The 27819-nt window shown below is 41.2% G+C and overlaps 2 protein-coding genes across 8 annotated transcripts in view; one reads left to right on the top strand and one right to left on the bottom strand.

Annotated features, from left to right (window-relative positions):
- LOC139801369 (haloacid dehalogenase-like hydrolase domain-containing 5) overlaps positions 1-27819 on the bottom strand; it is a 52874-nt gene that overhangs the window by 15942 nt on the left and 9113 nt on the right. The window contains exons 8-10 of one of the 4 annotated variants that reach the window (XM_071755468.1): positions 27076-27270; positions 7525-7640; positions 3785-4288 (exon numbers count right to left, since the gene is read on the bottom strand). In XM_071755468.1, the coding sequence (XP_071611569.1) occupies positions 4224-4288; positions 7525-7640; positions 27076-27270 (376 nt within the window). In that variant the 3' untranslated portion in view covers positions 3785-4223. Of the gene's footprint in view, positions 1-3784; positions 4289-7524; positions 7641-24370; positions 25024-25061; positions 27271-27819 lie in introns of those variants that run through there. The other 3 variants (XM_071755466.1, XM_071755469.1, XM_071755467.1) reach the window with 3 other exon arrangements.
- Positions 278-14396, top strand: RAB43 (RAB43, member RAS oncogene family). Of its 4 annotated transcripts, none has more exons than XM_071755474.1 (4): positions 278-611; positions 10101-10278; positions 10944-10997; positions 11163-14396. In XM_071755474.1, exons 1-4 carry the CDS (start codon positions 393-395, stop codon positions 11414-11416), a joined length of 705 nt encoding a protein of 234 aa, XP_071611575.1. In that variant the 5' UTR covers positions 278-392; the 3' UTR covers positions 11417-14396. The 4 variants fall into 4 exon arrangements, with proteins under 4 accessions (XP_071611575.1, XP_071611574.1, XP_071611577.1 ...); XM_071755473.1 differs by having other exon boundaries at positions 283-611; positions 10095-10278; XM_071755476.1 differs by lacking the exon at positions 10944-10997 and having other exon boundaries at positions 285-611.

The raw sequence follows: 27819 nt of genomic DNA, 5'->3' as shown, positions 1-27819 counted from the left end.
GGCACTGACAGCGGCCCCGTCACTGCCATTACATTGCCTAACGCGCTCGGCTGCCCGCACACGATGGTTTTTATCCCTCAGACCCACGCAGGCCCCGCCGCTACCGACCCACCGGGATCCTGCGGCGCCCCCGCGGCTTGGGGCGGTCCCGGCGGCACAGACCCGGGTACCCCCGGCCCGGCCGACCGGCAGACGCGGTGCCCAGCCCGGGCCCGGGCCCGGCCCCGCAGCGGGCGGGCATGCCCGGGAGGCGGCCGGCAGGGCCGGGGCGGAGAGCGTAGGGGGCGGGCGGGGGCGGTCCCGGCGCTGGGCCCGGGCAGGCGGGGGGCGGCGGGCGCTGCGCAGAGCCCCGGTCCCCTCGGCGGCGGGCGGAAGGCCGGAGCGGTAGCGCCATGCCCGGCCCGGCTGTGCCGGGGGCGGCGGGGCCCGGTCCCGACCCGGAGGAGAGCTACGACTTCCTCTTCAAGCTGGTGCTCATCGGGGACGCCAGCGTGGGCAAGACCTGCCTGGTGCAGCGCTTCAAAACCGGGGCCTTCGCCGAGCGCCAGGGCAGCACCATCGGTGTGGACTTCACCATGAAGAGCCTGGAGATCCAGGGCAAGCGGGTGAAGGTGAGCGGCCCGGCGCCGAGGGGGCGGTCCGGACCCCCGCCGCTCCGGTTCCGGGGCCGGCGGAGCGGGCGAGGAGCTGTGGCTCAACCCCCCCCGGCCCGCCCCGGGATGCCGGCGGGGCGGCCCGGCCCGGCTGCCGGAGGAGGGGCCGGCGGTGCCGTGCGGGGTGCCCGTGCCCTTGTCTCGCTGCTGCCCGGGGTGCCCCGTGCGGGGCCGGGGTGCGGGTCGCCGCTGCCGCCTTCCCCAAGGGCTCCCGCACGTCGGTTCCGTTGCTTTGCCGCGGGATTAAGCCGTGAGCCGCAGCCGCGTTGGGTCCTCCTCGGCACCGCGGTGAAATCCCTGCCGCAAACCAGCGATCCGGGACAGGCTCCGCCGTGTGCTGCGGCTGCTGCATCCCCCTCCTCCCGGGCAGGCTTCTGGCCCTGGTGCGTTCACAAGGCAGGAGGAACCGCAGCTGGACTGTCCTGGTTCCAGGAAGGGATGTGCCCCTGGCAGGCTGAGCGAAGCCAGGGCAGCGGCTGCTCACTTGGACACGTTTAAAAGTCATCTCACCGTGCTGTTCACGGGGTAGATCAGAAAGTGCTGCTGGTGTAGTTCTACTCAAACCACAGCAAATCAGCCCTAAATTTGACTGCTGCCCTTTTTAGGCTGAAGATCAGCCCATTAGGGTTAGAAGAGGACAGGACATTTACCAGGTGGTCTTACCCTCTGGCTCCCAGGGGCACAGGTTCCCTACAACAGAGCAGGCCTGAGCACAGAAACATGGTCAGAAAGCAAGGAAAAGGCTGAAAGCACCTGCAGTTTGTAGGAGGCTGCTGGGATAAACCCTTTCAGTAACACCCCCCCCAGAGTGGAATCATACAGCCAGCCTTGCCTGGGATCCCAGGGGGACTGAGAAGAACTTAATGCAGTCACTGCCTGGGAAAAGTCATGAAACTGTGAAGCCTTTGGTGACTCAGAAATCCAGTAACTGCAGTTGGTCTGTGCTTGCCAAAGTAGGTGCCAAAATTCTCTGTTATCTTTTCCTTATGAATTAACTTGGGTGAGCAGAGTATTAAGCAGAGAAAGTTGCAGGAAATGGAAGAAATGGAGGCTCACGTTTTTCAGGAAAGGAAGGGGAGTGGAAGCTCCACACCTCACAAAGCTGTTTGTTTCCTTGGTGGTATGATACCTTTTCCTGTCACGTACAGCTGGGGTTAGCAGTTGAAAAGGAAACTCAGGTTTTCTGTTTCTGTGCTGAGAGTATCTCTTTGGTGTTTTCTAGTAAAGGAGCTGTTAGAAGTGGGGTTTCTCCTTTCAGATTGAACCTGGCTCCATTTAAATGCCAGGCACATAGGAAGTGACAAATGTGTCTGTTCCTGGTGCCAGGGGTCTCAGCCAGGGACTTGAGGAGCAGGGGAGGACTAGCCCAGGGAATAACCCCAACTCCCTAGGTGTGCAGTTTTGTGTTGTCAGTACTTGAACCTGAAGGTTCCTTTGTTACTAGTCAGTCAGCAATAAAACCTGTGGATTATTTCTAAGTATATTTTTTTAAAGTAAGAAAAGTCAGGCTCTTCAGGCTTCTGCTTTGGATTGTTTTGTACTTCCACTTAGAGAACAATTAGGGATGCACAGATTGAAGAAAATTATTTAAAAGTGTAATTGCAGGCAGATTAATCCAACATTCTTGCTGATTTACTTTACAGACATTTTTGTTAGCTGCTGAGTCAGGGACACAGCTGGAATAGGAAAACACTTGCTTGGAGCTTCCTTTGTTTAGTCTGTTAAGGTGTGGGTTGGATGTGAAGTTTCAATTTCAGTCAGGCTTTTCCACTTGGATTGAGATTTCAGAGAAACCCATCTGATCTGGGTGGGTTTGTTCAGCATGTTATAGGAAACAGAAAACAAGGAAGCATTTCCTTACACTTCTGTGAGCTCCCTGAGCAGGTAAAGAGATTCTTGCTATCAAGTGTGCATATCTTGCACACCACTTTAGAAATGTGGTTCTGGTGCAGGTGAGAGTGAGCCAAGGAGGAGCACTTGAGCCATCTGAACAGATGATATCCCAACCTGTTAGCAAACAAACACTGGGAGAGATGCCCTCTCTGTCTCACAGCTCCTGCCTCAGTCACCACAGACATACTTATTGGAATGGATTTCAGATAAATTCATTGATTGGGATGTTCAGGACATGTTTAAAATAAAGTATGTTTGGCCTTACAGAAAGATGCTTACAAAACATGTCAGGTGATTCTCTGTGCTGCTCCAATGGTGTTGTGGGCTCATGCTGCACAAGACAGCATCCTCAGAAGGAACTTGAAGGCTTCTTTTCTTTTTAGCTAAGGGTGCAGGCATGAGAAAGTTCCTATTTTTATAACTTTCTTGTAAGTTCATCTTTAGAAGTTCCTTCAGAACAATAGAGTGTACAAAAGAAGTCTCAAGGAGCTTTTGAACACTGCTTGCTCCACATCCCCAGTGGCCTAAGCTACATTTTCAGTTAGGTTGAAGGCAGTTTAGAACTCAACTGGGTGTGGAGCTTTTGAGATTGAAACAAACACTTTAAGGTTAATTGTGTGAGTGGCCCTTTCTGTTTAAAACTGCAAATGCTGCCATTACAGTTACATAATGTTTCTGAAACATTTGGAGCCCAAGGATTTAAAGTTCCAATTCCTTTTGATGGATTTTTGTTGGATAAGGGAAAAGCAGCATGTTAGGATACTAAAGGTTCTCCAAATGTTATGGGTTGTGTTGTTTGGTTTGGTTTTTTTCACCCGAGGCCTTCCTGCATCTTAAAGCTGTATTCTTTCAAGTGTCTCAAATAATACTTCATACACTACAGCTTCCTCAGCTAATGGAGCTGCTTAAACTTCATAGTTAGAGATGTCAGTGCTTGAGGGAGGAGCTATGGACAGTCCCCATAGCTAAAGTGTTCTCTCTAGAAATAAAACAGCAGAGTCCTATATTATAAGTTTCTCCAATATATGCTAATTCTGATTTGCAGAGATTTTCCATTTCCAGAGAGGAGGGATATATAAGCTAGTCTGTGCCATCCAGTCTTTTGTTTCTCTTCTCATTCTTCTTTGAAGATCTCCAATTGCAACTGGAGGTATTGTCCAGTGGGATTATTCAAGCCAGTTGCCTCTGGGACAGGCTGTTGTGAGCCATGGGCTCTTGGAGGTCTTGGACCTAAGAGGAATGGCACCAGTGTAGCACACTGGTTCTAATGGAACTTCAAAGTCCAAGCTACCTGTGATGACCACTGTGATTTTTATTGCAAAGGCAAATTCTGAGCAGCATCTATCCAGAATTTCCCACCCTCAGCTTTATGAAATGTCTGCAGCCTATCTTCATTTTACAAGAACACTCTAGGATGTGCTGTTTAAGAGGTGGAAATTGTGGCATAGTCTCTATAAAACACATCCTTCTTAGCTTGCTGAATCCTAGAGTACAGACTGTAGCTCCCCAAAGCTGTGGTTGTTGATTTAATGTAGAGTGATTAAAGTCCTATTGATAAAATAATTACTTGTTCTTTGAGTGATAAAAAGAATCTGGCAAGCAGAACAAAAATGTTTTGTAACTGTTATGTCACTGTAAGAAAACTAAGATTTTACATAATGATAGGCAAGGACATTCCTAACACCAAGTATCATGGTAAGTAGTAAGAAAATTCCATCTCTTGATGAATTTCCTCCTGTAAACTGGTAAATTAAATTGGGTATCTTTAATGTCTACTTTATGCAGTCATTTCATACTGTTTTATACATACTGATTATTTTTTCCTTTACACCACAGTTTTTTTCTTTTACAGTACCTTTCAGAAAGCAGCAGGAGAGAAGAACACTTGAAAACAAACATTTCCTTTATAACAAGTACTTCTTTATGTATCATTTCACTTTTTAATTCACAAGCTTTTGCTCCCCTAAGATATCCATATTCTTGGCTTTTATTCAGGCTTCATGGCTATAACTGTTCTAACTTTTAGGAATGGCCCACAATGTAATGTGTCATTATCTGGACAAATTGCAAATAATAGAAAATAATTGTTACCTGCCCTGTCTCCTGCCTATTGTATTTAATAACCTTGCTAAAACAAATACCAGGGAAGCTATTGGTTATTACCCAGCAGCAATAGTCTTTGATATCCAGAGGAAAGTGTAGTTCTCTGGGTTTATGAGTGTACTTTGACACTCTAGAGCTAGAGCAAACAGGAATGCTGCATCCCCAGAAAACAGGGATTCCTCATTTTCTGAATATTTAGTAGGGAAACAACTGAATGGAATGGTTTATCCTAATGTATGAATATCACTTTAAATTGAAATACACTGCCACACAGATCTTAGTTTTGTTGCTTTGGGCAAAAACTGCACAGATCTTCCAGTGTACAGAAATGTATATTACTGTTTGTCACTTGGGGTGACAGGATTTAGACACAGCTGGTTAAGACTCAGTGTGGTCTTTGCATCCACCATTTCCTACTGGGAAATTTTCTGGAAGTTGCTATATTTTGAAGAATTCATAGCACAAAAGTGACATTTCTGTCTTTTTAAAGGAAGGTACCAGCTGTAAGATGTAGTAAGTATTAATGCTGCCACACAAGCAAAAGTAAACCTGAACTCCTGTGATACTTTAGAAGAATCAGGAAAGTACTTAATAAATTATGTAGGAAGTAAGGAAGCAAGAAATTATTTAACATGTCTTGAGGCCATTTGTTAAGCATTAACCTTTGATAAACAATGTTTGTCAACTCAAGAAGAACCCATATCAAACCATTTGATAATATTTGTTCACTATGTCCTTTGGTCAACCATTCTCAACACTTCACCTATTTCTGTAGTTGAAACTCCACTGCCTTTATTAAGCATACTCAGACATCTCAAAATGATCTTCCAGAGACACACCATAAATTTCACCACCTTATTTTCCTCCTTGTATCAAGCTGACAGTTTTTCTCTGGTGTCTCTCACGTTCCCATCATGTGCCCCTGTGAAGAGCCTGGCTCAGTCTCCCTGGTAACCTCCCCAAAGGTACTGGTCAGCAGCTGATAGGGCACCTCAAATCCCTCTCCCAAGCCCCTTTCCAGCAGGCTCTGCTCCCAGTAATCTGGGGATTACCTGACCAGCTTGATGGGGGCCCCAAAACTGGGCACTGTGTTTTAGTTGCAATCTACTAAGTGCTAAAAAAAAAGGTAATAATCACCTCCCTTGATCTAGTGGCTTCATTCCTGTCCATACACCTCAGGATGCTGCCAGGACACACTGCTGGCTCCTGCCCAGCTTGTCAGCCACAGAGACCCCCAGGGCCTTTTCAGCAGAGCTGCTCCCCAGCCAGGCAGCCCCCAGCCTGCATCCCTGCAAGGCCTGAACCACAGATACCCCCTGTGTGCTCCTTCCCAGAGGGAAAAGGTGAGGAAGCAAATATGTTCAAGACTTGGAAGTATTTACAGAAAGCTCCAAATCTTTAGAGTTAATAGCTGGTCCAACACTTTGCTATCCAGTTGCAGCCAAACCAAAGCAAAAAGCAGATCAGAATAACCAGCTTGTCTGAGTAAATGGGCATTCAGTGGTGAAACAATCAGCACAAGAAAGGTGGCTCCTAGTTTGTGTTCACTTAGGTAATCTGTCATATTCCTTCTGTACAATGGGTATTTCTGTTCTGTGTCCTGCCCTCATTTCTGACTAGAGATGGTCCCCCTGAATGCCTGCTGCCAATCTCTTCTGTTACAGGTGGTTTTTCTTAGTATCCTCAGATAAATTTAACAGTTCTCCAGCAATCCAGACTTCTCTCTTATACCAAAATTGTTGCCAAAGTAATTACAAATCAGGAACTGCTTAAAAAGGTTACTAAGTGACATATACCACATTATTTGCAAAGCTGAAGTACTTAAATTGAGGAAATAATTAAGAACATAGTGTCACCTGCAACATACAGTACAATTACACATTACAGAGGAACATATGACCTTTTTTTGTAACCTGTGGCTAGTACAGTTCATTTGTTATTCTGAGTTTAACTTATATTTGAGGGGCTTATAAATGAGTAATACTAAGACTGGAGGTTTTTTTCCAGAAAGATTTGTCCATGTTACCTCGTGTCAGGAGTTATATATTTGAAAATAAAGTATAACAGAGAAAGTATGTAATTTTTTTACTATAAAATGGCAGGTTTAAATTACAGTTGTGATTGGTACTTGTATATTATAGTCATGTTTCTTTTTCAACAGAATTGTCTGAAATTAATCTCTGTACCAGGGAAAACAGTGTTTACTTAGGATCAGAACTGGTATTTTTGTAATTACTTAATTTTTAAAAACATGTATGAGACTATTCAGAGTATACAGAAATATTACAGTTTTCTAAAGATGCTGTCAAGCAAATTAGCTATTTTTTGCAGTTAGAAATACATCTTGCTTTAAATCTGGTTCATAATACTTTCATACTCTGTATCTGTAGTGTGTGTTATTCATGATTTAAAATAAGATTGTTATTAAAAGGTGGAACAGTTTGACAGGACAGCTTCCCAGACTTCCAGATTGTAGGGGCAAGTTGTTACTACCCCCCAAAAAAGTACCTTTGCACACTGAGCATGCTGCAGCCTGTCACAAGCTGAAGCCACTGCCTCTGCACTGGTGTGCCAGAGGAGGCTGTGCCAGGAATCTTCACCTTGCTTCAGGTGAGGTTACTGGAAGGGTTCACATCCACCTTCAGCAGCACAGAGGAGCCCTCCCCTGGCTCTTTCTGGCAGCAGTGATGGCAACAGTGACAAACCACTGTGTCACCTGGTGTAGTGCTTTGGAAAGAAAGGATCTGCTTGTGGGTCTGACACATGCCATGGTCTCAGCAATAAAAGTGAAGGTGATGTACAAAGCCAAATGTCCTTACACATAAGAGGAGTGACAAGTAGGGGAGCATGAAAATGTGTGAAGGAAAGAGCTTACCTGAGGCTGAGGGCTGGGAGGAAGACTGATGGGGGAGCTCCTGAGAGGGTCCAACCCTTGGTCTCTGCTGTTCCCAGCACGACACACAGGGCTTCAGCAGCTTTGTACCTTCAGACCTGTGAACACACAGAAATTGGGTCAAAAATGTGTGGGGATACTGTGGGAGCTTGCTGGTGACACTCTGAGGTTGCTCAATCACTACTGAAAGGCTGTTGAAATTGGGCAGAACCAGAGAAAAGGAAATACTGAATTCAACAAAGGGAAATTAGTCCTAGAAGCGACAGGCTGGTCAGGTTCATTTTGGTCCCTGGAAAAATGATGGAACAATTCTTCCTGGAAGAACTAAGTTTTGACCCTACTTTGAGCAGGCAGTTGGCTCTATCACCTCCCAAAATCTGTCCCAAACAAAATGATTCTAATTCTGTGCAATGTACTTAAACAGAAGCTTTCAAAATGCAGTATACAGCACAAGGCCCAACACTGGCTTGCTCAGTCACTTTGCAAGTAAATAATTTTTACTTACATCATGTGAAAAGTGTAAGGTAAAACAACTGGTTTTTGGGTTTTTTTTTAATTTAAAAAGTGTGTGATTCCTCTGAATGCACAGAATCTCTCAGACCTGACCCAAGAGTTGGGTAATCATCATTAGGCTTGTTTTGCACTTGACCTAATCAAGTACTGAGATTTAAAGCTATGTAATACACACAAAGGGTCCAGTGGGGGACTTGAGGACAGAGAACATCATAGATAAACCTGCCATGAACTTTTGTCTCTAGTAATTGTTCTGTTGAGTGCTCAAAGTCATTATCTGTTCCATTAATAATCATTGTTTTGTGGTTACTTTGTAATCAGTGCCTCCCTCTTCTGAGAAAAGTCTTTCTGAGGACTGAGAAGTGCTTTTTCATTGGATTGATTTCTTTTAAGCTGTACATAAAACATTTGGGACCTAAATGCTTGGTTAGCACAGGAAAGTGATCTGATTAGTACAGCCTTTTCCAAAGTGGAAGCTACTGCTCAAACATGCAGCAGTCAGAAGGTACAAATAAAATCCTATTGTGCAAAAGAATTAAATCACTGGAACATTGTGTGAAATCGTTGTCAGTTCTTTAAAATGAAGAGGTCCAGAGAGGGGGGAAATAATAACTAACAGGTCCACAACATGGAAAGATTAAAAAGCTCAAAAGGATATTGCTTATGTCCTGGCACAGTTAAAAGGGGATGGAGAAAATAAGGAATGGCACAAAAAGACCAGTGGTGATCTCTCATTTATTGTTTGAGGTGAAAATGCAACAGAGGGACAGAAAATAAAAAAATTATAAATGGAAATTCTTTGGTTTCATTGCTACTATCTACTCAAGCCAAGAGCTTTTGAAGATTCAAAAAGGATTAGAGATTTATATGGAGCATGAGAACATCCACAGTTACTTTAGATTAAAAGCTCCTGGAATATAAGCTGTCATATTCCAGGACATCAGTCAACCCATAAAACAAGAGGATTTAAAAAGAATTTTTCCTCATGGGCAAGATGCTGTGTTTGTCCACTCTGAGTTACTTGGCTTCTTCCTCTGGAACATCTAGTACTGGAACTCAAACCTTGATACTAAACTCATAGTTCTTACTGCTGGTTTTAGGCAGCTAAACATTTCTTCCTCCTGCCCAGCTGTCATGTCTGTTTTGTCACTTAAAAAAGGACAGGTGACTTAGACCGAGTAGATCTGTGACTGACATTACTGAGACCTAGAGTTGGTGGCTTTTCTTTTACACATTCTTTTGTGTGCTTTATGTATTCTAAATATATTCTTTTAATTGACTCATATTTCCTTTTAAAACAGCATCAGTGCTCTCAGCTGGTACTACCACATCCTGCTGCAGTTGTTACTGCCCCTGAAGCAGCTCACCACAGGCAGTGTGCTAGTGAACCCGCAGTGCCAGTGACACACCAGCTGATGAACTGCAGGGGCTTGGCTGTGGCTGAGCATCTTGCTTTGCTAACTCTGCTGGAGAAAGTGACAAGGTGGACATACAAGTGATAATTTTATAACCTGCCACAGAAGGACTCACCAGACCCACTTGCAGGAGCACAGAGTGGCTGGATACAGACGATTCAGTGGTGACCAGTAATAGGACAAGGGGTAATGGGTGTAAATTGGAGCATAGGAGGTTCAAGTTGAATATCAGAAACAATTTTTTTACTGTAAGGGTGACAGAGCCCTGGAACAGGCTGCCCAGGGGGGTTGTGGAGTCTCCTTCACTGGAGACATTCAAAACCCACCTGGACACGTTCCTAGGGGATGTACTCTAGGGGGCCCTGCTCTGGCAGGGGGGGTTGGACTAGATGATCTTTCGAGGTCCCTTCCAACCCCTAGGATTCTATGATTCTATGAACTTTGAGCAGCCAAGTGTGAAAAGGTTCTCCATTATCATCAGTAAATTGTGAACAAAGAACTAGAAAAACGTGATGCCAGAATGTTTTACATGTAAGGGAGATTTATGGCAAGGCTATAGAATCCTGTCATTCCATACAGGAAGGCTGGCCAGCCAGTGTCTCACTTCTGCCCTGGTTTATTTAGCTGCAGATCTGGGACACGGCGGGGCAGGAGCGGTTCCGAACGATCACGCAGAGTTACTACCGCAGCGCCAACGGAGCCGTCCTGGCCTACGACATCAGCAAGAGGGGCTCGTTCCTGTCCATCCCTCACTGGATTGAGGATGTCAGGAAGTATGCTGGCTCCAACATCGTTCAGTTACTGATTGGTGAGTGAAAAATGCTAACTGCTAGGGGTTACTGCACAATGTCACCAGTTGCAATGCTTGTTAAAGATGGCTAGAAGCTCTGGTTTTGGTTGAAGATCCATAAATAGAGGGTTAATTTTCCCTATTTTTTTTCATTAGAAAGACCTAATTAATAAAATAGAAATGTTCTGCTTTGATTAACTTCTGTTCCCAAGTAGCCAGTTTTGTACCAGAAGCCATTTGTGTCTCAGTAGAGAACTGGGTCCCCAAGATTTCTGGGTTCTGAGGCACAATGCTGTGGAGCTATTCTCATAAGGACCATAAGGTTTTCACAGCCCAGAGAAGCTCCACCATGTCAAGCTGACATGTTCTGGCCAACTGGAACACCCACATACATCAGCAGATGAAGGATTCTGGAAGAAGGTCAGGGCAATCATGGTTTGTCAGTTCTCTGTTAGTTCTGCTTCCCAGCTCCAATGTATCTGCCCCAGACACAGCTCTGGGGGCCTGCAGCCCTGCTGATACAATGTCAGGACTATTACAGATTTCCCTAGGAACCAGCAGGTTGCTGTTGTTCTCACAGGATGCTTTGAGCTTTCATTTCTAGCCCATTTTTCTTCTGTAAATGTCTACAACCCCCACTCTTCAATTGCTGAGTTTTCCTGTTCTCTCTCTGAGTCACACAGAAGTGCAGGTTGCAAGGGGCTTTGCAGAGTATCTTGTCCAACCTCCTGCTCCAGGTGAGGCTGCTGGCAGGTCTGTCACTGTCTTTTCAGTCCAATTTTGTTAATTTCCAAGAATGGAAGTTCTGCAGCTCCTCTGGGCAACCTGAGAACCTCCTGCTAAATACTTAGTCTGACATAAACAGTCGTTATAAATCACTATCCTGTTTCCTTTCCTTTCAGGAAACAAGTCTGACCTAAGTGACCTTCGAGAGGTTCAGCTGGAAGAAGCTCAGAGCCTGGCTGAACGTTATGATAACATCATCTGTGCCATCGAGACCTCTGCAAAAGACTCCAGCAACGTGGAGGAGGCTTTTGTGAAGATGGCCACAGAGCTGATGATGAGGCATGGAGGGCCCATGTTCAGTGAGAAGAATACTGACAGCATCAAGCTTGACAGCAAAGACGTTGTGGAGGGCTGGGGATGTGGCTGCTGATACAAGCTAGGTGATATCCCTAACTTTACTGGAATTTAGATGGTGCTTCACCCTAATGCTGAGTAGCATGGTAGCCATATTCTCCTCCTCCTGTGAAACCAGCAGTTTTGTAGAAGTTAGACACAATCCTGTTTGTTTTGGTGTCTTATTTTTTAAAAAAGGGACTCTTGAGAGGTAGTCCTAAAAGTCTCTGAAAAACCCTCTCCTAAAAGCCCTCTGAAAAGCTTACTCAACATTTTTCCCCACCATTTCTTTTCTGTAACCTTCATAAAATTTACAAAAGTGGAGGAGACAGCTTTGCAATGGTGTTGAGGGATGGGGAGACGGATGGGGAAGAGACTGATGCACACCCACAGTTCTGAGGCATTTAGCATAGGATTGTTGGCAAAGGAGGTCACTTTTGGAACAGGTCATCTTGACAGTGTCTCTTTATATCCTCAGCACTCCACCAATGGCCAGAAAGTGACAGTGGCCTTCATAAAGGTATTTCAAGATACAGAATACCCAACTTTTTGATTACAGGACCAAACAGCAGTCACCTGTCCTAAGGCATATGGGTTGCTAGTTAGTATTGCAGCAGGCCCGGGTGGGAAAGGCTTCTCTCAGGTTTTGTTATGTTTTTTAAGTTACAGTTTTAAGGAAAAACAAACTCAGCCTGAGCAATATCTCCTGACTTGCTGTCAAGCAGGGCTAGATCAGTGTGGTTATTTTAAATACAGCCTTGAGGAGAGGGTAGATGCATTTCACCTGTTATTGTCTGCACAGTGCTAGCTCCCTTTTCCAAGTGGGTATCAATGAGTTTTTGCCCTCAGGTCTCTTAAATTCATTCCATGACTCAAGACCTGCATCACTGGAAACAGGAACTGGAGAAACCTTGAACTGACTGGTAGCCATGATCTCCTGCCATGTGCCTAATGGTCATACACAGGGTTAATTCTGGTCAGACATTGGACATTATGTTACCAGAGTGTTTATTGATTAAGTGGCATAAGTGGATTTGGTTGTTGGTTTGTTTTTTTTAAACCATGTCTTTAATTACAATCTGGGCATGTAATGGGAAAGCAGACCTCAGAGTAGCTGAAAACTGGAGGCATTGCAACTTCCTGAGTGTAAGAAACAGCACTGACTGGTTTGAGTGATTCTCTCCCAGTTGTGTACTCAGCTGCTTCCCTCTCCCTGTTACAAGTTACCAATTGCTTTTCATTTCTTCAAAACTCCCAAGTAGGAAAAATGTTTCACTGTTGATCATAAGTCTGCACTGTTCATTCAAACAGATTTCATAAATCAACTACTTTTAGCTGTCTCTCAGCTTCAGCTCTGTACTGTATGTTGTAGTTGCAGTTTAAGTACTGATGGCAGCAATCCTCTTGGGATTTACACTCTCAAGCACCTTATAAAGTGGATTTGCAAAGGGAGCAGAAGCAGGATTAACTCTGCAGTTAAAGCAAAGGTGTTCATAGGGGACAAGTGATTTTTGCAATCCTGATACTTTGAAGGAGCTCACTTTCAGAAAGCACTTTAAAGTCATTTGTTCCTCTTGAAAATCTTGATCAAAAAGGACCTGGGTTAGTTTGCTACTAGGACTTAATGATTTTTTAGCCGTTCAACATATCCATTATCATGAAAATTGTGAAGAAAGGGCTAATGGATCCTAATTTCAATACTATTCATCTTCCTACACTTAATATTAAACCATTCTATGGTCTTTGTTTTTTTTTTAAACTAGAGGCAGGTAACTGAGGAGTTAGATACACTTTGTAGCCTGTTTGCTTCTAATCTAAGATTAGTTTTCAAGTTTTATACTTGTAAGAGTGAAAGGGCCTTAAATTTTTCAATTAGTATAGTTTTCACAATTCTAATGTTTTATATATGGCAGAGTAGGTTGAGCAGAAGTACTCAGTAATAGTTTTGGATATGTTTTCAGGACATTCCCAGGCCTCAAACATCTGAATATAATAGGCAAGAAGTGGTCGACAGTAGCTACAAACTGACAATGAGAATTATCCAAACTCTGGATTTGTAACTGATTAGCAAACCATGTATTCCACTCTCAGGAGAAACTATGAGGACAGTCCAAGCTAGAACTCAGTCCTGAGGACTTCTTTTCCTCCTGGTTGGATATTCTTTAAGATACAGAATATTAGCATTTGGCTTTGTGTTATGACATAATGTAGTTTACAGTCCTGCATGTTTGAACATGGACCCTCAGATAAGCTCAGCCTCCCACTATTTGCAAGGTTAGTGCCAAATGATTTAAGCCATGCTGATAAAACTTCACACACATTGAAGAACAGTGTTGCTACTATTCAGACTGAAAATCATTAGTTTACATAGTAACTCATCTTAAAACTGAAGCAAGGTGCAAAATGAACATAAATCCTGCTTCCAATGCAGTCAGTGGATTACTGTGGCTTTGCAATAGATGGAGAAATGAGGAGATACTGATCAGTTTCCTTAATTTTGAGGTTTGTTTGGCAAGCAAGTAGAATTAGGCCAAGCACTGTGCTTCTTAGGATTTGCCCCCATAAATCTTTTCAGCTAGTCTGGGAAGTTAAGACAGCCTGCAGGTTAGTCTGTTTCACTCAGAAAACAATAAGTAACAGTGTCAGTGATTTGTTCACTGTTTTGAAATGAAGGTACTAATTCAGATTAGTTTGAATTTTGCTGTAGAAAACTAAGACTTTGGCTTTAACTCAGCTTTCTCTTCTAACTCTTGGCACTTGTATGTTGTCACAAGTATAATACAAGTTTGCATGCCCTACCTAATCCAACAAAAGGGAACCAAAGAAATAGACTGAAAACTTGTGGGGTTTTTGGGGTTTTTTTCCAAGTTATGAAGAGATCATGAATAGCAGTGCTTGGGCTGTCAGTAGAAAAGGCAATTTCAATTTCCAAACCCTTTCTTTGTCTAATACGAATAGCACAATATTCACTTGACTGATAGCTTCTTGGTCAGAAATAAACTAAACAGTACATGTAATTAGAGCTTCTCACTCTCTTTCTGAAGACTTGTATTGACTCCATGATTCACTAACTTGCTCTGTAATTCAAGTATTAGGAAGACAGTCCTGCTGGTTTAATTCCATTAATCCTATTGAAATCAAAAGGGTACCCGAGTGAAGAGTGAGTAGCAATAAGCTTGAGATTTACAGGTAAAAACTTCAGTTTCAAATTCTAGGTTACAAATGTGGACTGCTGGATGTCAAGTGAATAATTCAGTAGTGCATGATCAGAGCCCACAGCATAAACATTTGCCAAGAAACCCATTTCCTGGCAGTTGAACATTAACAAGGCTATGGAGCAGTAATTGCTTTTAAGCAGAACTCCCTGGCTGATTATCTATTTGCATTACTATTTCTCATTTATTTTTGGCCATACCCAAAGGGGGCAAAATATTAAAATTTTACAAAAACACAGAAGGGGACATTGCTCCCTGCCTTGTAACACTTAGCAGTGGAATGCAGAGGCAAATACTGAAATGAAATCATCAGCAGAATGTGGTTCCCAGGAGCATGGGCATTGTTACCCTGTGTATTGATTTTGATTTAAGCTAATGAAACAGAAACAACCCAGGTTACTGGCTGAGTGTGCAACCAGTAAACAGGAAAAATCCAAGGAAATTGAGGTAAATTCTCTTGTGAACATCTAATTCTCATGACTCCTTTTGCCCCAGTAGCTTACAATGACCATGTAGTTTATATTCCCACCCTTGTGGCACAAATGGTGAAGCAACTAAAGAGCAACAGATCCAAGGACACCTGTAGTTCTGGGTGAAATTGGAAAGAAATTAATCCAAAAGATTACACTCATCACCCTAACCACTTAATTATCCTTTCTCAAATGATACTAAGTTTTTTCATCAACTAAAAGGCATTCCAAATTTACAAATTTGCCAATAAAACCTGCCAGACTGTTAACCCATGTGCATTAATCTTACGTTTTATTACAGCTGTATGAAATATAGTGACTTCACAGTCACAGAGCAGAGCCCTCGGCTGCTCTCAGATTTGACAATTCCTTTCAGTGCTGTAAGAAGAGATTAATAAATTCAGGAAATACTGTCTTAATTTTATTTCTGTAGTATCTTTTGGTGCTGATCATCCCACTAAAGTTTCAGTTAAAGACTTTTGGTATCTTTTTACTAGCCAGGTACTGTTAGATTTCTTTTAACTCTACTGAATTGGGTTATAGAGCTACTTGAATCAGCAAGAAATCTGAGACAAAAGCATTTAACTGCAATCCCCACTGCATATTCTAGGGGAAAAAAAAAATTACCAAACTATTTCACAACTGGACATTCTGCTTTCCCACACAAGTTTAGCACTTTGCATCTTTTTTATGACTTCATTTTAGTTTACTTGGATAAGAGCAGAGTTACAAAAACAAAATAAACAAACCCACCCAAATGTGTATTTGCTGTCCATGGAATTGTTGTGAGGTTAGCTCAAAATAGCAAGCATGCCCTCCTATCCTTATCTAAACAGCATTTTTTTCATTATGACTGAAAAAATGTTGAAATGCACTTTAAAAATAATTCCTCAAAGTACAAGAGTTACGATTACTTTTTTTACTGGTTTTTTTTTTTTTTTTAAACAAGGATTTTTATTACTTGAAGAGTGATGAAAGCAGTTACCTGTGTTACATTTGTAACTTCAGGTGTCACTGAGGACAGACCATGTCTTGTCTTGGTTTTCCATAGGAGTCAGCAGCCAGTGGAAAACAACAGAGGAACTTCACAAAACTGAGAAAAGTGAAGCCTGACTACCAGTCAGGGAAGATTTTCTACTTAGTCTGATAAAATGCAATAGGTTAATCAAATCTTACTCGGTTCAAAGAAAACAGTTTTCTTCCCAAAGGCAAAATTCTACACTCCACAAACAGTTACAGGTTTTCCTGCCTGCTTTTTGTACAACAGAAATTTGACTGCTGTCTGTACTGAACAAGAGTGGGGCACTGAACTATTCTGTGTATGTTAACAGAATGGTTTAACGTTGGAAGAGCTGTTAAATTGGCTTAAATCTGTATTTAGAACCTATTCCTCCAGTTATGAGATAAAAGTAGTAAAAGTTTTGAAAACTTTTAGAAGATTGGATACAACCCAGGATGATACATTGATAAAAAATCGAGGCTCTCCTAAAAAAGCCACTTTCCATGTTTCTTCTGCAAGATATTTTTAGAGTTCAGTTGAGGTATTTCCAATTTAATTATACAATTGAACCACTGACACAGATTTAAGAGAAAACTGAGGATTAATCTTATTATCAGAAAGTGCTGATATGCCAGCAGACAGACTGTAACCAGGAGGTTTCTGCAGGTGTGTAGCTCCCAATCTCCAGGGACAGGCTGTTAGTGTCTGTGATGTGTGTATACACTGCACTGCACCCTGCAGTCAGCCAAGTCCAGCTGTGTGCTGGAGCACTCATCCCAGCAGGCAGTGTCAGCCAGGGTACAGGATGAGGTAGGTAGAGAAGCATCACAAAGATGCTTCTGTTTAAGCCACTCCTGTGCCTTACCATTCCACATTTGCTATTGCAGGTAAATTGGTACAAGTGAACTCTTTTCATTTAGCCATAAACATACTATTAAAAAAATCCTACATTTGTATCACTTAAAGCCTAGGCTAGGATACTAAGAACAGCACTCATGTATTTTACACTTCCACAAGAACCTAAACTTTATCATTGACTAATAAGAGCTTAAACCTTAATTCCCCCATAAACTCATTCAGGCATCTTAGAAGTATGTAATAGCTAGCTGAAAGGATCCAAGTGTCTGTAAATTTTAGCTTAAGGTACCCTACATATGAGCAAAACTGTGGCAAGCTAGCAATTATAATTCTTAATCCTTCAGTTAAAAAAAAAATAAACAAAACCAGAACCAACCCACAGATATAATCTTCAGATAAAAGCAGAGGAAAACACTAAATGGAGGACTGTATTTCCTTAGAAATTGTCTTTGTAAGGCACCTGACCAACACAATCTGTACACTTCCCAAACCAGTTGCTTTTCAGTAACTGCTGAGCAGCAGCCCCTTTACACTGCACTGTAGAACATGCAGTGATCAACACCCTTTTTTTTCTGCAGTAACTTCTATGAGTGATACAGACTCATAGGAAGATGGGAGTGATTTGGGGTACAGAAACTAAAACAAGGGTATGAAAGCCTGTCCTTTGAACACAGCATGCAAACTTGTCTTGACAATTTGAAGGTACTTTTTAAAAGTGAAGTAAGAGACAGACTTTAATTTTCAGACATTAAAGCTGCCTAGAGATGCTTTTGAAGACACTCATAGGTATCTTGTTACCATTGCAAAAAAAAAAAGCACATCACTTGTACAGAACTGGTTTTACACTTAAGGAAAATAGTTATCAGGAAAAAGAATACAGTAATGTGAAAGGCAGAGCATCCTGATTGTTCTGTATTTTTCATGTTCATTCCCTACTTCAATGCTGTGCGTATGGATTTTTCCCCTTTATAGATGGTATTGAAATAGATTATTCTTAGTGTGAAGTAGTTTGATACTTGACAAAATAAGATGCTATATACATTTTCTTAAGAGAGTGATAATACAGATGAGTGATAACTTTGCTACTACAGTTTGGTGTTGTAAAACAAACCAAGTTAAGCACTGGAATGGTACACACACCATTTCAAATCCAGGGCAAGCCAATGGATTAAATCAGACATGAAGTAGATACAAACATGCACTAAGCAGAAAGTTAGTTATTTATAATGGGTTTTTAATATTTCTATTTTATAAGTCTGTAAGGAAAAATGCTAAGATTTTTGATAGTCAGATGTGCTCAGTGCTGTCAATCAGTTTTTCCCTCTTTTGTGCCTCACTCACTGATACCTGACAGATACTAAACCCACAAGTCCAGAGACTAGATAGCATTCAAGTGAGTCTGGCTCACTCACCTCTTGGGGAAAAAATAAAAATCTCTAATTCATATTGAATTCATTCACTGCATTCCAAAATTATAAAAAGGGTTTGGATTATAACAGTGTTAAAATTATTCTGCATTTTCTAGGACAAATCTGTTGGTGTTTCTCAAGGTTTCTTCAGGAGATGCAGGCTGTACATTTCTGATCATCAGTAACTACTTTGCTTTTAAACTTTCTTAGCACAATACTGAGTAGATAATTTGGAATATGAGGAGACAAGGGAGCAAGCTTGCATACTTCAGTAATTTTTTTATACTTTACCTTCATCTATTTATGAATTTATTATGAAAAATATTTTTAAACATACGAAACCTGCTTTTGTGTGAATTTTAGCAAAGTAGTGGATACATCGTATTGTGTATCATTAAAAAGGTTTAATTAAAGTAAACATTTGGCAATTAATATCTTTTGTTGTTATTTTATGCATATACCTTGCTATGGTTTATTATCAGAAACAAAATCAGATTTTAAACAATTGTGTATGCTGTATGTCTTCTGCTTTTACATGAGATATGCTCTAATGTATTGTTTAGTACAAAAAAATGCTTAACTCTTCCTCTCACCCTACAACTGCCCATTACTTACAAAAATCCACACACATAAAATAGTTTTAATTATAAGAGCTCCAGAATAACTAGCTGGGAGATTAAGAAACCTAAGTCCTCAGTGTTGCAGAAGGGCAAATAACTTTTTCAGTGCTTACAATTAAGTAAACAATACAATTACCACTCTGCCTTCCCAAGGAAGCATTTAGATCCTGGATTTTATTTAACTGATGTAAATTAAACAAAGCAACACCCCTTTCTTTTTGCTTGGCTCTGTAATGTCACTCAATGAGCTAAGCAGGTTTTTTTAAACCTGCATTTTTTATCCTCAGGAGGCAAGTATTGAGTTACTTGGGTTTGTATTCAGCCTGCTACATCAATAACAACCTCAGACACCTAAACAGCAACCAGCAGTCCTCAGTGAAACAGCCATGCTCTGAAGTTGGTTCCTTTGCATGCTGAGTATGGCTGAATTCATTAGCTAATATTCTGATAATGACACCTTCTTTACTACTGAACCATTCTGGATATAACTACACATCTCACTGGTGTGCACAGCACTTTAGAGAGGAAATAATACAAATGCCATGCTTAACAAATACCTGCTTTTCACAGGTATTGACCCAAAAATACAAGGGGAAAGGCAAGTTGTGAATTCCAAGGCTGCGACGTGAAACAAAAAGTAACAGCTTACACAAAGCTGGGTTTCATTTATGTTAATAATACCATTATTACAGTCCTAGAATACAAGGTGTAAAATAATGCTCTCCAAACCCTGTAAACACATGGCCTTCAAAAGCCAGGCTGTGCTTTCACAGTATACACCTATGATGAACTAGTCATATATCACCTTTGCCTCTGTAAAAAAAAAATACCCTTATTTTTGTATAGTCTAAGTTCACAAAATATTTTTTCTCCCCATCTACATCTAACTTAACAGTTAAACAAGCAGAAAACACATTCACAGACACACATCACTAAAGCAAGGCATGAAACTCAGATCTACCAAAAATCCATTTCTTGTTCTGAAAAATACTCTTACCTCTGCATCAGATGCTGCTACTGCTCCAGAAAGAAGTCAACAGATAAATCTGCAGTAAATCTAGTTTGGTATTAAACTGTTAAGATGTGCTGGGCATGAAGTTAGGTTCTGCTACTGGACTCTGCTTGGTTATACAAGACCAACAAAATGGAGGGAAGAGACCTTGCAATTTAGACCAACTGAGTCTCAGGTGGTATTAATTACACAAACCCATCTTTGCACAAAGTAAACCCACCTGTGCTATTCTGAATCCATACTGATTTCTTTTAGTCACTTTTCTGAAATTTTCAACAGGCAGCATGTTTGAGTCAATATTAAAAGCAGTATATATTTCATCACCCAAAAAATTCATCCTTCTAGACAAATTTTAGTAGAGATTGTATAAAATATTACAAAAGACCATATAATGAAGATTACCACTACCCATTTCTGTTCAAGTTACAGAATGTATAAACACACCATCGAGTTTTAAAGCTCCTGCAACCTTGGCTTCTTGTCTATGATACTGAAGGAAACACTTTTTAACTTGCAGCAAGTTCCGTGTTATGTTACTCAGGTCACTATTGTCCTTTAATCCCTGTAGAGACTAAGGGAAGGGACAAAACGTCTCCACTGCACTTGGCATAACAATGTGGCATTCTTGTTTCTAACCAGCACACAGAAAACAGGGTATGTGGAAAGCCAAGTCAAACTAAAGTCTGGGCCAGCCCACATACTTTTGTCCGCCTGTGCAATTAGAGTAACTTGAAGCAGTAGATACACTTACATTGATTTCAAATGTATTTGCACTTCATACAAAGCAATATTTAATCATTATGAAGGCGGATATCCTGGTGCCACTTCATGCAGACACTGTGCTTAGAGTTGCACTCCGAGAAAGTGAATCAATCCTAGCTGTTAGGAACAAAAATAACTTGCACTTGAAAAGTCAAAGTTTAGCATAATATTTCTGATAATCATTTTGCTAGTATTCCTCCTTTCCATCCACCACCTAAAAACCCTTTTTGGACAAGAAAAAGCTGACAAAGGGCTGACATTGAAGTTCTGAAAATCCAGAGCTGAAAAACCAAGCCCATGGCAAAACATCTATCCCCTGATGAAGCAAAACCCAAATGCTCCAGAACCTTCCAACTGCACATCCTTTCCACATTTTACAGAAACAACCTTCAGTGTGTCACTTCCAAGCCACAGTTGCTTATTTCCTTGCTAAAGAAACCCAAACAATTGTCCCCTGTATAAAGCACACAAACCCAAAATCATACCTCACACAAACTGTGTATTTCTGATTAACTTGAAACCATTTACAACAAAACTAGGGAGTAATCATCTCTTTCCTAGCAGACAGAAGTTTCAAGAGCACCAAACTCTTGAGCTCATCTCTCTTTAACTACTGAGACACGATTTCTGTCACTGACAGAAAAAACTTACCAAGTGCTTACCATGCACTTGTTTGAAACCAAGAAATGGTATGAATGAGAGGGAGAAAAAAACATGAATGAACACTGTCACCAACTATTTTTACAAGCATTTTGGCTTCTTCAGGCTCTGCCAAACCTATACTGCGCCACTTACCAGGCTGGAGTTCACTCCACGGCGTTGAAGAGCCAGAGATAACCTGCGCCTCGGAGAACTGCGTGGGGGCAATGGTTTTGCATTTTACTACTTTTACGGCGTCAGGAGAAGGAACCAAAGAAAAGGGGGGAAAAAAAATAAATAAAAATAAAAGGAAAGAGAAGTGAGCCCGCTGCCTCCGCGCCCACCTCCGCCTGAGCCGCTCTGAGGTGATGCCAAGATGGCGGAGGGCGGGAAAGGCACGCGCCGTCGCCTGCCCCGGAGAAAGAATTCCCTGCCCTGGAGAAATAATTCCCTGCCGAAAACCACCGCTGGCTCCCCCAGATGAGGGATCTACCCGTCCGCTTTCCATATCAATTCAATTCTTGGAGAGAGGTCCCAGGCTTAGGACAAGGGAGTCTCCAGCCCCCCTCCTATAGCCCCTGAGGGAGCAGCGGGCGCGGGCACTGCGGGGCAGGGAGGTTCCTGAGGTGCCCCCGGGCAACCACTGCTCCAGGGCTTTGCCGAACTCAGCACCTTTGAGAAATGTTTCTGAGTCGTACTCCCTGATGGGGCCATGGAAGGGCGTGTGCCACTTTAAGGAACAATTTGTGTGAAAACCAAAGCGAACTGCCTGCTAATTCCTGCTCACAGCCCCAGCAGATGGCCCTGGGCTCGTGAGGCTTTTTACGAGGCAGGCCACAGATATTTTCTCTGAGAACCAGACATTAATTTAGAGATTAATTAGAACTAGATTCTATTCTAAGCACTTCATTTTTGCCGAGAGGTTAATTCACCAAAACATCAAATAATGCCCTTCAAAGACTACAGATGGTAGTGCAAACCCAGGCCCCATGTGGAAGCAGACATATTTTGCAGCCCAGCCCGAACTCCTCTTCTTCTTCTCTATTCTTTCAGAATTAAATAAATCCTGGACTGAAACACCTGGACTCTGCCAAAGCCTGTGGTTCCCTCTGGGCACATCCACATTGCTGCTTTAGTTTTTGATGGGAAGCTTCTGATCAGCTCCATTTGCTCTGCAGAGCAGGTGCTGAGCACTGATGCTCAATGCACTCCAGGAGAGGTCTAAAAACCTGGATATATCAGCTTTAAACACTACACTGACAGCCAGGAGATCATTCAAGAGTACTGAAAACATTCCTTTTAAAGCATCTTTTCAATATTCTTACCAGGAGATGTCTACCAATCCCATCACCAAACCCTAGAGGCTGCATTTCATCTCCCACTACTGCTGAAATGTTTAATTTTTCTATGTATTATTTGATTTAATATAAATTTGTGTTGCTGAAGAATGTAAGACATAGCAACATTCCTGGTTGTCCCAGGAAAATAAATTAAAAAAAAAAGGAAAGGAAAGGAAAGTAAGCTACTACAAAGCACTGCAACAGGTTATTGTGAATTACATCTTTAAGACAGAATCTCCAGATACTACCTTTTACTTAAAAAAATCTATAATTTGAAAAGATTATTCAGTAACAAGAAGTAGTATCAATAGGTGTAGAAGACTCATTTCATAAATGTACAATCTACTACAAAATAATTATCCCTTTCATTACATTTAAAGATTATTCAAAGTTTTGACATAATAAATTTAATTTAAAATGCAATTATTTTTTTATATTGAAAGAAGATATCTGCAAATGTTTTTCTTAAAATATGTCTCATACATTCTTCTAACTGAAAAATGCTTCTAAAGAAAAATGTGTGATACTGAAGACAATACATGACTAGAGTTTAAAATACTGAATTAATTTTGATTTAGCAAAAAATAAGCATAGGATATATCTTTGAACAGTAGCTTTTGAGGTGTTTAACTAGAACAAAAGGTATCATGAAGAAAAACAAGGAAAAACAGCTATGCAAATAAAGAGCAGGTCTTACTCAGAAGAAACTTCAGCAAGACCCTCAGAAGTATTTCTTGAAAGTAATTTCAGCAATCTAGTTTTGCACCTCCCAGTCACTTGGGTGTCTCAACAGTACATTTTTAACTTTACCTTACCTATGAAATGCCAGAAATACACAGAGGTGGGAAATACCATGTTTCAAAGAGGTAAATGTCAAAGCTGAAAACATAGTAAAATAATAAGTGAAAATCCAGGTAAGAGAGCATTCAAGGAGAGAAGAACAAAAGACAAGACAGGGTCTTGGTTTTTTTCTTACTTAATATTCATTCAGCTCACTCTTCACTGAATAATTAGAACATTTTACTAAAGTCCTTAAGAACTCTCAAAAAATGACCCTTGCAGTACTAGAGATTGAGACTTCTTGTAAATATTTCCACATCTTAGCTTTTTACTAACAAAGAATTGCCAGCTTTCAGCTTAAAGTACCAGAGCAGGAAATGTTACAAACTACAGTAATTAAATGTTTTTATGACACTTCTTTTCAAAAAACTTCTCACCTCTACCATTTCCTGAGGCACAACATTCACAGCCTTAGAAGTCTGTCAGTGTAGCATCTTCATTGTAAGACATTAAATAATAATATAATAAACAACATCTGCTTTTTGAGGGGTCACTGATAAAAAGATAAAGGTGACAAGTCTTCTGCTGGAATTCAGTTTTAAGTGGGTAAAGCAGGTGGAATGGAAGGTTTGCCTGAGCCATGTACAAGCATCTTGACACAAATATTTTCACTAGAAATGTCAGTGAAATTGTAAACTGGAGTGGGACTCCCTGATGGAGGAACCTGCAAGCTTTGCTACTCATTTTGCAAAGTGCAACAACCTCTGGCAAGGAGTTTGCTGTACCACTAACACCAGGAATATTTCCAGATTCTAACTGTAGTGTAAGTGCTCAGTGCACAACAACATGGGAACATCACTGAGGAAGCAGTTTGCTTTCAGGAGCTCCATCCATGCTGTGTGGTTGCAGTACTAATTAATAAACAACCTAATCCCAAGGTGCAAGCCCTGCAGTGAAGCTGTGGGAGCATCCAGCAAGTGGATGCAAGTGGGTGCTGTGAGGCTCTTCCCCATTGGCAAGAGCTCCAGGTAAACATCCTCAGTGGTAACTCACAATACTCCTTCAAACCCTTTCTCAAAAATCTATTTTTCAAGACATGTCACCAAAATATTTGCCTAGGTGAGTGATATGCTGACAACACTAACTTTTCTTTTGTTTTTTACAGTAATGCCCATGTATATTTATCATCTTTGTCCACCTTCTGTGGCAACAAGTACCTTTTTTTTTGGTTTTCTGCTGCAGATCCAGTGGCACCTTCATCACCTCTGGGACTCAGCCATACATGGCCAGGAAGAATCACATTAAAGACAGCTCAAGCAGACTCATCAGGCAACATTCACTCCCCTGCAATGCAGACATCACCTAAATGGTCTAAACCTGCCTTCCTTTCACTGAAATACAGCAGCAGCCTGATTAGCAACCAAACAGTACTTTTTTCTGCAGACATATGCATTACAAATTAATGTTATCACAAGGGATAAAGTTTAACAAGTGAATAGACAGGTCTTACATGATCCTTTTCAAGTGTTCATGCATATTCTGGAGGAAGAAAAAAAGAAGAAGAAACAAATGGAACATTTTCTGTTCTTTATCAACTTGCACACTTTTATTCCTTGCTTCACTGGCAGCATGGAACTGCATCTGGTAATAATGAGCTCTGCAACATGCATCAGTATTAAAACCACACAACTTTGGTCACCCTGACATTTTACAAAACTACAATCTTTCCTCAGAAAGTTTTGGCATACCTCAGAAATAATTTTAGATTTTTAATAACATTACAGGAAAGTGATAAAGAAATAGGTACATATATGTTTATTGTAACAATTTTAAAAGGCAAGAATGTGCTGCTTGTAATACTTTCCCAGAGAAGAAAAAGGAAAACACACTGTTTGGAGCACTGTCCTTAAACTGGATCAGCCAGATAAGATATGTTGAAAGCTACTTATGAAACACAGTGAGTAATTCAACAATCCTGACAGCAGAAAGTGACTACACTACTTTGCAAATGGAGAGAACACAATTAAAAAAAAATCTGACTCCATATCAGGAATGTTCTCTTCAGGACATGATTTTTCAGATTTTGATTTCAGGATAATAATGACTTTTCAGTCATTATTACTTTATGCCATCAAATGTCTAACAATGCTTTAAGCTAGCATTCTGCTAGTTCTGCAAGAACTTGGGAAAACTGAAGATACACAGATTTTTCACTAATGTGAAAAAAAAACCCAACACATAAAAACCTGACTGGCCCCAAAGTGATGTTGATATTTCTGTGTAAGTTGACTTTGGTTTTAAACACAGTTAACTGATGACACATTTTCAAAGGCATCTTTTGGTTGAAAACATTTTAAAGTATTTTACAAAAATAAGATAAAATAAATTATTTTTTCTAAATGAAAAGCTAAAAAATCCATGAACCAAACAACATATAACACTGACACACAACAAAACACATTACACCAAAGGCTGGTTAATTACCACAGTGGTAAGAAGCTTCAAGTAAATTACTAGGCACTTTTTGCCCAACCAGTTGTCACTCATTCAGTGGAAAAGCCCCAACTGTCAGAAATGCCTGAAACATGATTGCTTGAGCTTTCTAAGATGCTGAACTCCTCAAAAATGTGCAGATAAAAAGGCAAAGACCCAAAGGGCAGGTATTGTGCTGCACAGGCACAACACCACCTTAGCTGCTTTCCTTACATGACTCTGTTCACCTTAACTGGGGTCCCAAAAGGGGTTAACAGGTCAGCACTCTCCACCTTCCCTGGGCATTTCTGGTGAGGCTTCACCTCTCAGCAGAGCAGCAACAGCAGCTCCAGGCACATGGGAAAACAGATGAAAAGAAAGGCTGCAGGGCTGCACACCAGAGAGCACAAAGCAGCAGAAGAGACTTGAACTGGGGTCTAATTTGTAAGGGCACTCCTTACTTGCAGAACACCAAGCAATGATAGATGTTAATGCTAATTTGGAACTGTGCAAATGGCCCCAGTCCCCCCATCAGATGCCCTCAAGATCCCCAGTACCTGGAAGCTAAACATTCCAGCAAACAAAGAACACACAGACATGTGGGAATGTAAGTACCAGCAATGTGCATAAGCCATTAGGAAAAATTGCAATTAAAACCCCTAATGTAGCAAATAAAAGTACAAAAAAGGGCAACTAAAGGAAAAAATAACATTTTTAAATACTTTAAAAAAAACATTACTGATGCTTGTTATATTAAGCACATTAAAATACTTAATTATAGTAATAACTATACTTAACATAAGTGTATTAATTTAAAAGTTAAACCTTTTAGAAAGAAGCAGTTTGTGGCATGATTTTAAAGCAGTTTATTTTTTGGGAAGTGTAGCACTGGTCAGCCCTGGAGAAATTGTGTCCTCTCAATTATGTGCAAAGTTCTCCAGCTGGAAGACCAGGTCTACAGCAGCATCAACATCTGGTACAATATGATCTGGTTCTACCAAACCAGGATCAAACCTAAAATCTCTGTGGCCATGGAACACTGTTTCAGTTATGCTCTCCCTGGTATCCAAGGGGACCTCTGTGTGAGGGTTGTAAACCCCAGTACAAACCAGAACAGACCTACAGTGGGCAGCAGCTGAAGATGCTAATTCATTCTCCCAGCTGGTGTCTATTTCATCATCCTGAGAGAGAGCAGAAGATCCTCTGCCAGCAGCAGCTTTGGCCTGAAGGAGTGATTTTGACCCTTTTCTGGAGTTCTCTTCAAGATAACGATTGTAAAGGTTAGCACCATACACATCAGTCATGAGGTTGTCTCTGGAAGCACAAGGGGAAAGTTCAGTCAGCAGAGCAATTTTAGTTGGCAAATTTCAGGAGTAGGAAAGGTGTTTTCACGGTGTCAATCGACCAGTTTATTTTATGCTCCACATAGCTTTATCTGGAGGTAGGAATAGGAAAACATCCAATCCTACAGCTATTTTATAAGGCTCTTACCATTAAGGTTGATATATGCTAAAAGTGACTAATTCTCCATGTTAAAATTGCAGACCAAGGCAGGGGGAGGGGAAATCAAGGGTAGGTATTAGCAGTCCATGAATCAGGTCATTATATTTCCAAACATCTTGGAGATTCTGGAACATCCTTTAGTACAATAAAGCTTTCTCTCTTCCTATGAAAAGGATTCTGTGATGTGACAGCACACACAGTAGCATATGACTGAGCTTAACAACCTCACAAATAAATTCTAGCTCTGCATTCCCTAATAACCATCATTTACACAAAGCTCACTGGTGTTACACCAATAAACCAGAAAAACCCAACACCTAACAATGAACCTAACAAAACAAACCACCCATGTAAATTCTG

This window comes from Heliangelus exortis, chromosome 12 (assembly GCF_036169615.1).
Source record: "Heliangelus exortis chromosome 12, bHelExo1.hap1, whole genome shotgun sequence".
NCBI lineage: Eukaryota > Metazoa > Chordata > Aves > Apodiformes > Trochilidae > Heliangelus > Heliangelus exortis.
Note: the sequence above shows the minus strand (reverse complement) of the source record. Positions and strands in the feature narration are given on the sequence as shown.